This window comes from Ictalurus furcatus, chromosome 28, assembly GCF_023375685.1.
Source record: "Ictalurus furcatus strain D&B chromosome 28, Billie_1.0, whole genome shotgun sequence".
Classification (NCBI taxonomy): domain Eukaryota; kingdom Metazoa; phylum Chordata; class Actinopteri; order Siluriformes; family Ictaluridae; genus Ictalurus; species Ictalurus furcatus.
Genome location: NC_071282.1, coordinates 2,848,356 through 2,864,105, shown reverse-complemented (window position 1 = coordinate 2,864,105; position 15,750 = coordinate 2,848,356). Strand labels below are relative to the sequence as shown.

General features: G+C 39.1%; 2 protein-coding genes across 2 annotated transcripts in view; one reads left to right on the top strand and one right to left on the bottom strand.

The window, feature by feature from the left end:
- Window positions 1-2,102, top strand: part of slc12a9 (solute carrier family 12 member 9) — a 13,841-nt gene extending 11,739 nt beyond the window's left edge. Inside the window, exons 13-14 of the mRNA XM_053617846.1 lie at window positions 742-888; window positions 1,243-2,102. Coding sequence (XP_053473821.1) covers window positions 742-888; window positions 1,243-2,102 — 1,007 coding nt within the window. The remainder of the gene's footprint in view (window positions 1-741; window positions 889-1,242) is intronic.
- Window positions 1,843-14,035, bottom strand: hsd20b2 (hydroxysteroid (20-beta) dehydrogenase 2). Its single transcript, XM_053617872.1, has 11 exons — window positions 13,382-14,035; window positions 11,140-11,186; window positions 10,108-10,183; window positions 9,081-9,191; window positions 8,611-8,678; window positions 8,475-8,519; window positions 8,337-8,371; window positions 8,158-8,239; window positions 8,006-8,071; window positions 6,850-6,999; window positions 1,843-6,370 (listed from the first exon to the last, which is right to left on the bottom strand). Exons 1-11 carry the CDS (start codon window positions 13,551-13,553, stop codon window positions 6,233-6,235), a joined length of 990 nt encoding a protein of 329 aa, XP_053473847.1. The 5' UTR covers window positions 13,554-14,035; the 3' UTR covers window positions 1,843-6,232.
- Between the last annotated feature and the right edge of the window lie 1,715 nt (window positions 14,036-15,750).

The following is a 15,750-nucleotide window of genomic DNA, read 5'->3' as shown; positions in this document are numbered from 1 at the left end:
GATTATACAGATTTGTATTTGGGTCAAACGTATTAAAGCAGTGCTAAATTAGCATAATTTTTTTCTTTTTTACACTTATTACTTTTTTAATTACAAAATAGTCAATCATGTCTCGTATGTAAATATTCTGTTCGGCACAAACCCGTTATGCTAAGCTTGCTAACTTGACTAAATGTTACTCGTGCCTACCTACAAGAAAAATGCAAGCTAGTTTGCTAGCAAACTAATGAATCCCTCCAGGATTTCCGAGCTTTTGTGATCATAGAAATGATTCAAAATCAAGGAAACCCCACGATATTCTGAGGACCTTTCAATTTTTAAAAACGGCCCCAGATTTTCCCCAGCTTTGGGCCGAGGTGCGTCATGTGACGTCATCACGGCGTGCGTTCAGCCAAAGCCTTCTTCGATTCATGTGCGTCGAACACGAGTACAGCTAAAAGGTCTCGCTTACTGACAAACCAGTTCAAGTAGTTTTCCACAAAAAAAAAAAAAAACACTCTGCAAATTGCATCGCAAACTTTGCAAATAGTCGAGTGTTTTTGGCTGCAACAATCCTGTATGGACTGTGTAGGGCATTCCCATAGGATTAATACATTGTTTTAATGTTTTTCTCACATAGAGGCAAGCTATAGCTAGCTAGATACAGTTAGATGGTACATTTATTATAGTAGAACAACAAGAAGTGTTACTAATATATCTCTCTCTCTCTCTCTCTCTCTCTCTCTCTCTTCCCCCTGATAGATGTCATGCCAACAGACCCTGTGCAGCAGCAGTATAATTTCTGGTTGAGTCTGGTGGATAAGCTGGGTGTTAAAGCATTTGTAGATCTGACCCTTTCTCCTTCAGTCAGGCAGGGCACCCAGCACCTACTGCGCATCACTGGATTGGGTGAGACTGCCAGTGCCTACATTAACACCAGCAGATATTTTCCCATAGAATTATTATGTTTCAGAAAAACTATCAAACTAAACCTGCTAAAACAGATGTATCTGTAATATGTACAACAAAATAGTACTTTTGACTATTGATTCGTGTTCTCCCTGAAAGGTTAAAGATCGGCACATTGACATGACTCACTGACATTAAGTTTGTACGACGAGACAGTGTGGAATTGAATAGAAGCTCAAATGTGGTGTCAGTAACACTGACCTTTTCCACTTGCAAGAATATAACACAAGGTCTGTTGTCTATACTCGGAAGGGTATACGTAATCACGGTCTTACCTGTACTTTCCCACAACAGGAGGAATGAAGCCAAACACACTAGTTCTGGGGTTCTACGACAACTGTTACCCAGAGGACTATTTCCTTCAGGATCCTACATTCTGTAGGGGTGCAGTGGATGGTGCCGGTTTTATCGGAGATGAGGGGGACAATTTTGGCGTGGACCTCCCGTCCCTACAGGCCCACTTCCCACCTGTGCGTCATGCAGAGAGCCCCCGCTGGCTTCAGCCAGATGAGTACGTTGGCATCATCTCTGATGCCATCAAAATGGGCAAGAACGTGTGCCTGGGCCGCTACTTCTTCCAGTTGCCACCTGAAAGCAAAGGAAAAGGCGCTACGTCGACCAAACACGGAGGTCCCGCTGCTGAGACGATTGACGTGTGGCCATCTAACCTGCTAAGTGCTGGTGCAAATCAAAGCTACGCTGATGTTTGCAGCCTCTTCCTGCTGCAGATGGCTTGCGTTTTAAACATGGCTGCCATGTGGCGCCGTGCACGTCTGCGCATCTTCCTCTGTGTGGAGTCGGAATCTGGAGACCAGGGCTGGCTGGCCAAAGAGGAGCGCTTCAGGGAGCTGCTAGGGAAGCTGAGGATCCGCGCCACTATTAAGATCGTGTCGTGGGATCCTGTGGTGCAGCTGATGCGAGGAAACGACAGGATTGTGCCCCCTGTTGTGACGGAGGAGTTCCTGTGCGCGGTCAACAGGCTCCTGAAAGAACACAGCACTTCCGCCGCAGTGCGCTTCCTCTATTTGCCCCGCCCGCCCACCGATTCCAGGCAATCGCAGCAGTACCTTGCACAGTTGGATACCCTCACTCAAGGACTTGGTCCCACTCTTCTGATTCATGGTCTGACCCCTGTTACATGTACTGAGCTTTGAGTGAATTACACAGTTGAGTTAAATGCAGCAAATGTATAAAGGGAATTCACTTTAAACCAAATATTAGGCTACGTTTACTCTGAGAAGTCGTTTTTGGTGTGCGACATTTGCTTGGAATGGAAGTTTGTCTCGGCTAACATGTTTCATCAACTCGCCTTGATGTACATCATTAGCGATCAATTTATTTATTTATTTCTAAAATAGCAGGGACATCATATTTGCCAAGTTATTTCCAAAGTGGGGGCCTAGAGGCCGGAGTGATTTGGGTACATCGGTCTCATAGCTGCACACCAAACAAGGTGCACACTAAACATGTCTCAACTGATCGACTGGTTTTATGTATTTGTATACTTGCAAAACCATCTCTTTAACATACTTAAACATGCATTCTGTGGCTTGTGCTTACTTAACACTGCAGCTGGGCCTTATTGCATGGCCGACTTCTTTGTTCCCTGTCCCCATATGCATTTGTTCTCCTCTTGAGTTTGCAGAACCAAAAAATTTTTTGTTTGTCAGTCACTGTTGTTGTTATGTGAATGGGGAACATGAAGGTTTAAACAACCTTTTTATTCAAGCACTTTCCTTCCATTTCAGAGCATGGTGATCTGAAGGATATCAGGATATTTAGGGAATGGGATCACTGGGCTGAAGGAGTGTCCGTGTGTGGCTTTGACTTGAAATTTAACATTCTAAAGTGATGTTTGTATAACTGGCACAACCAGGTTTCTTACTTGGATGTCTTTTCTTCCACTTGTACTTTCCTTGTATAGCTTCAGTGTTACTGTGTAACTGCCTTATTTACTTTCCCATAGCCTTCCAGACTGGTATGGGTTTGCGTTCTTCTCCGCTTTAACACATTCCCATCCTCACATGCAGACTGATGCAAACCTGGTCCCGCAGTGTTATCAGGCTAGTGCAATACTTCCAGTTCCTCTTTTTTTGTGTGTGTGTGTTCAACAGCTCCTTCCTTGCAGTTTAACCGTCTTAAAAGAATACTCCAGAGTTCTTTCCGGCCTAATTCTTATCTGCTGCAACTGTAACGTGTCTGTAATTACCACAAACGTATCGACACGCTTCAGTGCATTGATGAAAGGTGGGGAGGGGGAGGATATCTGGATCTAACCATAAAGGTCTCCAGATGAGAAGGACATGACAGAAAGTCTCGTCAAAGCTTTCCAACACTGCTTTGACGTGTTCGTGCAAAACTCTTTAACTACTCTGACCTTATTGGTGAGGAATAACCTAAAATTCTTCCCTCTGATAAGGTAGTTTCATATTAACATTAAAGATGGGGGGGTTAAGGGTGAGGTGAGGGAACTAGGAAATAACCTTATCTTGCAGACGTTCAACAATAATATAAAAGGAGATAAAATGTTCTTCAGTCAGTTAAAACATGTCATCGTTGGCTAATCACAGTGGTGCGAGAGGAATAAAACACTTTGGTGTCTGCTGTTGTAGGGAAATAATCAACTTTGGAGCGGTAATAGTAAAAAAAAAAAAAAAAAAAAAAAAAAAAAAAAAGGATTGTCCTAGAACAGCGTGCCCCATGTGGTTCACTTCTTACACGTTTCACGTGAAAGTTTGAGTTTCTCGTTTGCCCTTACACTTTGAATATATGTGAGTTTTGCGCACGAGTTTTCAATTCTTTCTGATTGCAGGGGAACGTGTCACAGATCTTGTTTGCGGTAATCACACAAACAGTACGGATATGTTCGACGTCAATTTGAAAAGTGCTTGCGGATCCTGGATTATTCTTTTAAAGGCCTGAACTGGGACACGGCAGAAATTAGGAGTCTGTTGACGTGACAGTTGTGTATTGTATTTTACAGATGTGCATAGTTTATGTGTTGGGACTATATATCGATGCTTACTGTCTTAAAACATACTTAAGTAATGTCGACTTGTGTAGATATGGTGGTTGTTTATGTACATTTGCAGCAGATCATAATCTATTTGCTTGAGTTTATCCAGTTAGTCAGAAATGCTTGATGCAAATGATTATATGAATATAGTCATACATTTAAAAGGAAAAAGAAAAAAAAAAAGGGGTTGTGCATTGCTGCTGCTGCTCAGCTTTTATTATAATTGCACTTACTGGCACCAAATTTATAGTCTGTGGTGTAGACATACCTCATTTCCTCAGGTCGAGTTCTATAAGAGAGGAATAGGAGATGGTTTGAAGACTTTGTATAAACCCTTAAAGCATTTTGAAAAAGTTTGTTAACGTTTGGGTTGACTTGCATCTGTAAACGTGCCTTGGGAATCAGATTTAACTAATGTTCTGGTTAATACGTCGGTCCGCGGGCGGGAGGCTTTGGGTCAGTGGAGACTGCCTCTGTCTTTCCAGGCAGCAATGAAATTGAAAAGTGAACAGTGAATTAGAAAGCCAGATGTTTTGTACCGGTGCTGAGACACACTACGGGTCTCGACAGAGTGGGGTTAGTCTGAACGTCCAAGACAGTGTGGTCATGTGCTTTTAATTTAATGTGTATTTATATAAAAGGTCCTGTATTAACAATACATATTCTGTTTAATTTAACAAATATAGGGTAATATTGTTATTATATATGTATATAAAAAAAAATATGTACACAATAAACTGGTTCAATATTTCCTTTTTCCCTTACTGAGTCCTATATCTTCTCTATGTCTGATACACGGCCCAATTTACGCTTTTGTATTATTGTACACTGAATTTCTGATTTAAAACAAGAGTTTGACCAGAAATAAAATTTACACCAAAAAAACTTCACTTCAGAATACTCAATCAGCCAAGGTGTGCGTGTGTGTGTCAAAAGTTAGGACATCAGATCTGAAGCTCGCGGGACCAAAATTAGTGGCTCGAGCGGCCCTACGTGACGTCATTTGCCGCTTTCATTCATTCAGTGTGGTTTAAAAGTCGCTGATTTGTTCAGAATTCCCATATATATATGTGTGTGTGTGTGTGTGTGTGTGTGTGTGTGTGTGTGTGTATATATATTGCACCTACGAGCGATATTTTCTAAAGAACGGCGCTGGTTCGTGCAAAAGTAATAGCTGTGGGAGTGAGACGCATAAACATGCACGTGCACACCTGTCGTCTGAAGCTAATGTAGTTAATAGCCTACGTGACATACGGTACACGTGTCCAATTTGGCATTGTGCAAACTAAGTGCCTCAAACCACGTTGAGTCGTTCAGTATATCTAAATGTACTTCTTGATGGGGTTTATGCCTTTTTTTTTTTTTTTACCCAGACAAATGGACAAACATCCGCTGAAAATAGCTACAGACTGTCAGTTTGGAAGCCGAATCACTTTCTACTTCAGCTAGTTTTGTGTCACTCCGTGCCAGTCTTGGACATGTTAGGAGTGATTTGGTTGATATAGTGCCAAATCGTTTTTGTATATATTTACACAAATGTATTTGCTAGTTTATGTAAAGTGTGTTTGGAGATAAGTGTGAGGGGAATTAGACTTGCAGTTTGCACAATGCCAAACTGCCAGCTATAAACTCCACCGGCGTCATTCCTTCATAACTGACCTTACAGCGTGGCCACAACTTAGTAAGGCATGATAAATAGATAATTAAGGTAAACTCAATAAAAGAGATGAGTACATTCTTTTGCCACACACTGGAATTTGTTTACGGTAGTTACGGCTGTCAAGAAACAGAAAAGGATGGGTGTTGACACATGCGATCTCTATCTTGTTGGCACAGCACCGTAATCACACCTTATTAAACTGTGGCCACATTTAATAATCTCACTTCCTTATGTTAATAAGTTCTGGCCACACAATAGGATCCTGTTCCTACGTATTATGATCTGATGTCACCTGCATAGTTTCATACGTAATTTAAAAAAAAAAAAAAAAAAAACTTGTAAAACTCTGATACCGAACATATCTTGGCTGATCAAGTAGAAATCCTCTTTGGCTGAGATCCTTAAATGTTTGAAAATCCACACCAATGAAGATAATTCATTGCATGCTGAGAATGTATGCCAAAAATACTTTCAAATCTGATTAAAGCAGGGTTTGGTTAGAAGTGTGTGATCCTTATCCAGAAGAGCAAGTCAGACAAATCAGGTTGTTTGTTTGTTTATGTGACTTCCGTCTAGTGTCGGCCTCGGTTTGTCTGTGTTTGTCTTCATCATTCCTGCTTCTTCTGACACTGTGCCATTCTCTCTTCTATTTGCTGCTTGGTTTCTTGTGCAAACTTCTCGACACGGCGTACACAGAATGGAGACAGTCGCAGCCAGCCTGGGAAGAAGATGGTCAGAGCGATATGCTGGACCGAGGGATAGAAAGACAAAGAGAGTGGAATGGTTATAGGAACAGTTTGGCCAAAAATGACATTTATACAATGTTACCTTTAACCCCAATGGAGGTGAAAGTACTAAGCCTGGGTTTAGAGTCTATAAAATTGGAACATTGGTATCATCCACGTTACTTCAAATCTATGATTTCGACTTTGAGCGATGTGTCACACCATCTACGTATGTCTGATGCTGGTGTGGAGTGATGCCAAACTAAGTGCTGAGAAAGAATGTGATTTTGTCTCGAGATGTAGCTCCGACTGTCTTCGGCTATGAAGTGTGTGTCTCGTTATAGGTGTCTGTTGCGTTGTATATTGAGATTTGTATTCAAAAGAGAACGTTAACTGTTCCTAGTTATTTATGTTGACAGATAAGCTGTGTGCCAAGATGGCAGAGATTGAACTGTACACTGTGTGTGTGTGTGTGTGTGTGTGTGTGTGTGTGTGTTTACCTGTAGGGCGTGTGTAATACAGCCACTCGTGAAGGAGCTGTAACCCACAGTACTGAGAGCGTCTCTGGCAAACGAGGATGCACTTTTCACCAGAGGATTAACCTCAATGTTATGTGTCATATTAGTGGACACTATGAATGGGGTCAAACACTAACAGGAAAGAGAGGCAACAGGCGACTCAGTTTGGAAACTGAATTTTAATGGAATATGAATATACAGTAATTCCGTGCTCAAGTTAAATTTGGAAATGCAATTCTATCCCTGCTGTTTTACAAAATGATTCAAAGTGAATCCCATAACTAACTACTATTGCTTAAAGCACGACTCCAGCAGCCTTTTTCCTTCCGGTCACGCCCTGGTATTCAAACACCATCTATGTTATCAGCTGCTGGGCAATGTGACTAGAAAAGCTACGTTAGGTTTTTATTCGGGATATTTCCACAGCTCGAATATTCGACGGATGAAACCTTTGAGCCTTCGTCTGTCCGTAACGCGGTCTGTGTCGTCTCTCTCTCGAAATTGGTTTTCGCTCTGCGCGCGTGTTTCAATTCGAGCTAATGCGGTGCCGAAAAGTAGTTAAACGTCCATTATAGTGTTATAACAAGCATCACGTTTAATAAACGCTCGTTTTCAACCCTGCACACACAAAGTGACTTCACATACCGAGGCAACTATTGTATTGTGCTCTAAATCTCTGAATTCATCTCTGAACATCACTCTCTCCTCTCCACTAATAGCTGGTGTGTGCTGGGTGTTCTGGCGCGCTATGGCTGCCGTCGCATCATCCAGATGGATGCTACACACTTGTAGTGGTGGAGGGGATTCCCCTCCCATACTATGAAAAGCGCAATATAAATGTAACTAACTATCTGTAACTAAACTTTATTTGATTGTATAGATGGTAAAGCACGTATAGAATAATCTCACAGGACAATACTTTTGTTTAAAAATCAGGAATGATCAAATAAGAGATGATAAACCTGCTCTATAAGGCATGTATATAAAGACTGAAGCAGGTATTTATGGAGAAGATGTTAGCATTAAATATCACGCACTGAACACCTTCTATATGAGCAATGCTCCTTTGTTTGCTCAGGATATATATTTGCTCAAACTCTTTCTCTAAAGTAGGAATCTTTGCTGTATGTCGTTATACCTGGACTGTGACTCCTCGTGGCTGGTATTCTGCATGAAGACAGCGAGAGAAATACGTCACAAATATCTGTCAGAGAGAAAAGTCCGATTATTCAGTGCGCGTGTGTGGTGTTGTTTATTTTAATGTCTGTTGAAAGTATGTGTCCATGTTACCTTTGTAGCTGAGTACAATGTGAGCATGGGCTGTGGCTGAGAACCAGCTTCTGATGACATGTTGATGATAAGACCTTTACACCTACACACAGACACACACACACACACACACACACACTAATACCAGCAGCTCTGCATTAACCCAGATTGGTATCATCAAAACAAAGATCTGTATGTACCTTTCGACCATCTGTGGCAAAATCATTCTGCTCATCTAAGGTACAACACAACCGTCAATATCATCGCCATCTACCTGATAATCTCACTGCAGTATTGGTACGACATGTACTGTTCTTTAAATTCAGACAGGTTTGTACCTGTGTGACGGAGAGGATGTTACAGTTGATCACTTCAGTGATTCTCTGGAAAGGAATTTGAACAGAATTCGATGCCATTATCAACGTACACAAAGACACGGTGGTGGTGATGTGTGAACTGCTAATGCCACACTACCTTTTCAGGGTCAGGAACATCTAAGAAGTTCACCAACATTCCAGCGTAATTCATGCCAACATTATTCACTACAGAGACAAAGAGAGAGACAGTTCCCTTATTCTTTAGTACACTTTATTGCCTATTACTTTCTTAGGGCGGAGCTTGTATTAGGATTTTTGCATATCTGTAAATGAAGACAGAAAGAACAGGTTTCCTTTCCCATGAACCTGGATCTGATCACCATTTTCAGAAATGGTGATCAGATTTTTTTTAATCATGAACAGACTTATGCAACTTATATTATATAACTTATACATGATATTGTCCTCTACGCAATTTTTTTTTTTTTTACACCTGTCATTATAATAATACTAATCGTAAACTCTTGCATGTCACAGTAATACCACCTCCACTTTGACTTGTGAGGTAGTGTAAGCCTTTCTTGCGATTTCTGTTTTGCTTGACTCATATAATCTCGTTCATATTACCCAGAATGCCAATCTCCAGGCCTTTGAGTTGCTCTTCTATAGCTGGATAGATAGAGTGACCCTCTGTGAAGTCGGCCTGAATGACTCGAGTCTTCCGTCTGTAACGCGATTCTGAAACACAAACACAAATTCAGAAGAAATTAAAGTAAAAAACAATATTTGTTAGTGATTTGGTCTTTATGGAGGTAATTAAGACGTCTTTCCTCTGTGGGATTTAATAGGACCCTGTTTACGTGTAGAGAAAACGAGGGTTCTTTAAGTGTTCTTTAAGGGTTTCTCCAGATAACAGATGTAACTGAAACAGAATACTCTGTTAGGAATGAACAGATGATGTGGTCTAAACGGATACGAATACAGATATGAATAGGAATAGGAGTACTATTCGTCTTTTTTTTTTTTTTTAAGAAAGCTTGCTGAATTTTTTTTTTTTACATGGCATCCGGTTGAGACTAGAGGTGTGAATGGACTGGGTTTTTACTGTCATGTGGCCAAGCGGTCAGATATGAAACTTGCAGGACAAAGAAAGACCACATTCTTTAACATGGACATGAACAATGCATTTACAGCAATGCTTTTACTGTGTTCCTTCATTCATCTATAATAACTGCCTGGCCATAGTCATGGTGGATTTAATTTGGCTAGAAGTTTGTTTATATTTTAGGAAATAGAATCAAATAAATGTCATTATAAAAAAATCTTGTCGGCAGGTACAAACACAAATATTAACTTTCCACGTGGGATTATAAAAAAGGTAGCTTATCTCTAGTACAGAAAACCTTTCCGGTTTAGGTCACGCACACTATGGAGCACTAAACACATTACAGATAGTTGTATTAAACCCCTGCTCGAGACAAAAAGAAAAAAAAAAACCCTCAAGCGTACTAGATGAGACTTTTTTTCCCCCATGTGTAAGGAAAATACCTAAGAACTGGCTGATCAGCTCTTTATTTCTATTCATTATGTTGGTGCCAAAACTTGGCTTGATTCCCAAACATGCAATTCCTGCATCGAACCTGCTATCACTCACCTATCTCATCAGCAACTCTGCGAAGCTTATCTTGTGATCGACTGATCAGAACAACGTCCAGTCCCCGTCTGGCGAGCTAACAAACACACACACACACACACACACACACACACACACACACACACACACACACACACACACACACACACACACACACACACACACACACACACACACACAAAACTGCTAGATTTATCTACAGCATCAGGACATCCTTTCAGAACGGAGTTTGTAAACTGAAATGTTCTGCACAGATGGAAATGTGCCTTTCAAAGTAAACACTTCATTCCCAGCATGCTTAACCTTAAAAATTTATTACTTAGTTATACAACTCAAAGCATGTAACGCAATAGCTACTTTAATCTGGTCTGTCTTTCTTTAATTCTTTCTTTTAGTGACTGTTATTAGTTTTGAATTCAAATCTTTTGACCTAATCAGTTCAAATCAGATTGTATTATTTGACATTTAATTTGAATATTGTAAATTATTCTCATTAAAAAAAAATTTGCTGTGACAAAGCACTTTACTCGAGATCATTGGGCTTTATTTAAGCATGAAAACAGATCATGAAAAAAAAAAAAGAAGAGTTTTGGAGTCTCTAGGGATCAACATTATCCCATAGCAGACTCCCATGCTAGTGAGCTGGTGGAACATTTACAGAAATCGAATCGGGAGTCTTCTCTTCTATGTTGTTAGCTCGTTTTTACTGTCATTCGTTGATGTTGTAAAAGATACAATGCATGTACAATAATAACCGAATTGTAAAACAACACTACACTACTGTATATTCATTAACCTGCACAGTGACAGCATTTTGCAGGAAGTCACTGTTTCAAGTTTGGACTTTATACAGCAGCTTATTAATTAGCAACTTAACTGTAAATGTACTGCAGCCCCGGGACATTTCATGAGGCTTCTATATATTCTAGCCCAAGGAAATTGCAAATGAACACAGAAGGAGATGAAAGTGATGAATATGAACTTCCAAAAAGTGGGAAGTTTAGTTTCTGTTGAATAAACGTCACTGCTAACCTCAATGGCATAGGCTCGTCCGATCCCTGCTGTTGACCCTGTGACCACTGTGGGATGAAAGAAACAGAAGTTTTTAACAGGCAAAATTTTTTTTTTTTCCCCAAAATCCTTTGAGTGGAGAGGTTTGATGTCATTTTCATGTCGTGTATCTGGGCTGGGCAACATTATGATATGATATCAATACTGTTATTTAAGAACATCATGATACACCTTTCTAAGTATCGTCAGTATCATCAGATGTCAGTGCTTTGATAAGCCCTTTGTTAGTCACTGTTAAGTGACTGGAAATTAAATAAATAAAAAAACTTGTACCACTTTAATTTTTATAAATGTTGGATAAAAAAAGACTTATTCCGATAGTCGTCCTTGTTGACACGTCTTTAGCAAAGCCACTTCAGAATTATACACTGTGACATGTATCGCGTATTGTGAGGATTTCGTCAAGTATTGTGATGTATTTGGAAGTGTTTTTTTTTGTGTGTGTGTGTTTGTTTTTTTAAAATATGTGTATCGTGTATCTCGATCATGTTCACAAATGCCACTGCAGGCAGCAGGCACAACATTGTGTTCTTTCTAATCTCACTCTTGATAAGCATCTTGACTGTCTCTATCATTTCTTTGTGAGTATTTATCAGTAGGATGCTTTACATATTACGCCAAATAACAGAGTAGATCAGGAGGATGAAATATGTCAGGGATGCCAGACACTTCACTAGTTAGTTGTTTATGCACCAAAGTCCTCCATTTTTCCCTGTAAATTCTACTAATGGCTCATTTTATATATAAACATGTCCACCCATGATCTCTCAATCACTGAGTTTTGTTGTGTTATATAAGAAGGGACAACTCGGACCCTTTTTAAGAGTACAAAGAGTGCTTGTCACTGAGTGGAAGCCTCTAGAGTATGTCATTTAGTTTGAAGATAATTGGACCTTAAGGACCACTGTTGAACCTATGAGGATAAACTATGTTGAAGTTGTTCCTGTTAAAGAACATGTTTAGACGTTCTAGACATGTTTTTCTTCTGTGCAACATATACTGTAAGTTCATTTAATATGCATTCGATAAAATGACATTCTTATTCTTAATAAAAAACAATAATAACTAATAAATCCGGACAACGATGAATGATATATAATCAGTGCTTGCTTGTTTTCCAGCATACTCAAGTCTTATTAAAAGGAAAAAAATAGTTACAAAGGATAGGATTAGGTTAAGGAGCAGGGTTAGTGTTCCCTTGTATTACCAATGAACCACAGCTCTTCACAATCACCATCAGAGCCCAGCTAACACCTCAATAGAAAACCATCAAACATGGCTAGAACCAGTCAAAGGTCCCATCAACCCACATGGAAAACACAAAAAGCATTACTAACCAACAGAAGCAACAAAAATAGAAGTTCAATTGTTTCGCCCAATAATCTTAACATGCCAGTTAATTACGACCTGATATTTGTTGAGCCTATTCTAACTTCATCCCTGCTGAAAATAAAAACAATAGAAACCATCACAGAAACTCGAATGGTTTCCGCTACTAATACAATGACAAACCAGCAGCTAAAAAATTTAAACCAGTACCACTACCATTATTGGTCCTTAATGGTATCCACTAGGCATAACATGCCACCAATAGACTTTACCAGATTACTAGTAGAAACACGCAGGGAACATAACAACTTCCATTAAAACCAATAAAATTCCCATTATAACCATGAAAACCATTACAATCCTCATTATACCCATTACAATTCCCATTATAACCATTAAAAGCAATACAATTCCCATTATAGCCATTAAAACCATTACAATTCTCATTATAACCATGAAAACCAATACAATTCCCATTATAACCATGAAAACCAATACAATTCCCATTATAACCATGAAAACCATTACAATCCTCATTATATCCATTACAATTCCCATTATAACCATTAAAAGCAATACAATTCCCATTATAACCATGAAAACCAATACAATTCTCATTATAACCATGAAAACCAATACAATTCCCATTATAACCATTAAAACCATTACAGAGTCTACGAGGGTTTCTATTGTTTGTTTGTTTGTCTGTTTCCAGCAGGGATCTGCTGCCCATTTTTCTATTCGTCTTCCCTTAGTTGTGTACCTTGCATCATGAACATAACAGATACACTTGCTCGTGGGACAGTAACGCCTCAATCAGAACTGCACTCTGGTGTAAAAGGTGTAACAAGTGTCACAGGTGTAGTAGCGTTACCTGCCCACTGGCCGTACTCTCTCAGATCTGTTCGCCAGATTTTAGACAGCACGTACACCTGGAAGCCTTGCCAAGTCCTCCACGACCACTTCAGCAGGTAACACAGCGCCGTGGCGGCACCTAGAAAACAGAGAAAAGATCCAAACCAACCGCATTCCGCAGCTCCGGCCATGATAGCTGACACTGACTAGAGAGACCAGCTGTGCGCGCGCGCGCTTTTAAACCGGCCACGAGCGCCGTCTTTATTAATACACAAGCTCCTCCCACAATCGATCCAATTCCACCTGCCATTGGTTAGCGATAGATCATACGGCATGATATTAACATATAATATTAAGGTAGACTGTAACTCCGCCTATTTTATAGAGAGATAAATTCGTATATAGCCTGTAGTATAGTTTAAGATGAACCAAAACACGCGTTAAAGAAAGAGGTTTTTGGAAATGCACACACACACACACACACACACACACACACACACACACACACACACACATAGCCCTTTTACATAAAATATAATTACAGTAGTATGATGTAAAGGTATTGTAAACACTATGTGTAATCGTCCTGATAATTAAAAAGAAATCATGCAATGACGGATGCACAGCACTGATAAACACAGCGCTTTCCATCACCAAGTCCAAACAAAGCTTACACACACACACACACACACACACACACACACACACACACACACACACTCGTATCTGCATGTGGCAGGAGGAGAACATAACACACCCGCACATGATGTCCTCAGGGCAAGAGAGAAAGTGCGTCCACTTTATCACCCCACAGTCACACAACCTGTCTTCAGCCTGCCACAGCTGTCAGTCTTGCTGTAGATGTAACTACTCTGTAGATTCACTCATATTAGCCATTATTTCCCAAGTAACCATATATATATATATATATATATATATATATATATATATATATATATATATATATATATATATATACCATATAGATGCACTTTGTTGCACATGTTGCTATGCACAATGCATACTCACCCAAAACAAATGACCAGAATGAACTGTACTGTTTCTTGTCACTGGAGAGGTACCCTCAAAGGTACATCTTTACTACCTTTATTATGGACCTTTAGTAGGTGTCTTTATTATTACCTGGAAAGGTGCACGTGAACCTGTACATTACATTCACATTACCATGTAATAGACACACTAAAGTTAGTCTACAAAATTGATGGAACCACCATTGATAAAAAAGCAAACAGGAAATCAATCATTGTCATGTGTGATATTACTGACATTACCATGCATCATTTGTATCGAATAGTGTTCATGTAAGAAATGCTCAAGTGATCTGTATAGCCTCAAAAAAAAAAACAACAAAAAAAACCCTGTGTGTTTTGTATGGTGTCTAAGCACGGGCCTACATCTGAAAGGTGATAGCAATACTGAGAAAATAAACACGGTTTTATAACGTTTGTGTGACTACTGACACGAACTGATCGTGCTCTGCTATACCAGGACATTATAATAAAACCACAACGTTTAACTTAAATTTAGATAACTGCCCGAGATTTTAAGAAGAATCGAAGAGTTGCAGTAGACGATTATAGCCACAAGAAGATGAACAATAGTTCATCATTTAGACTTATTATAAAACTACTGTATATAGGATAGGATAATAAGATAAGGTACTCTACAAATATATATATATATATATATATATATATATATATATATATATATATATATATATATATATATATACAGGAGCCCATATACTATAGTAGTTAATAATTTCATATAGCACATTTGATAAAATCCTCGCAGCTTAAAGTGTTATACAATTTGCATGTAAATAAAATAAATATGCATAAAATAGACCACAGTAGCCTATTAGTATTTTAAACTGCTAGATGGATGATATCAAGAAAAAATATAAGGATTATATCCTTATAAGTTGTCTTTTTCTTTTTATAACTTTAGGATAATACAGAGGGTTGAAAGTTCAGAACACACCCAAGAAGAAAGTAATCTGTAATCAAATATTACACAATATGACCTTGAGCATGTTGAAAAAAAAAAAAAAACAAAACAGTCTAATCCTCAACAAAATTTCATTAAAAAAAAAAGCGAAATACAAAAGGGAACGAGTCCAAATAAGGTTATGAGTAATTAAGGAGGACTACCTGCGTAACTACTGGATGATACAGGGGGAAACAGTCAGAACATAAATACGCAGCTGTTTTTTTTTTTTGTTGTTTTTAATCTTATGTAAGATAATACTTTAGGGAAACGTCACAGTAAACACACCCAGTCACAAATTCTCACACAATCTAAGCACACCTCCCATTGTCATGTACATACAGTTCCCTCCACCAATATTGGCACCCTTGGTGA

Bases quoted from the DNA above. Each gene is read 5' to 3' on its own strand.
- hsd20b2 (XM_053617872.1), bottom strand. From the start codon at position 13,553: ATGGCCGGAGCTGCGGAATGCGGTTGGTTTGGATCTTTTCTCTGTTTT. The intron at 11,187-13,381 runs GTAACGCTACTA...TTCATCCCACAG, and splicing joins AGAGTACGGCCAGTGGGCAG to TGGTCACAGGGTCAACAGCA. The intron at 8,240-8,336 runs GTACATACAGAT...GTCTGTGTGTAG, and splicing joins TTGCCACAGATGGTCGAAAG to GTGTAAAGGTCTTATCATCA.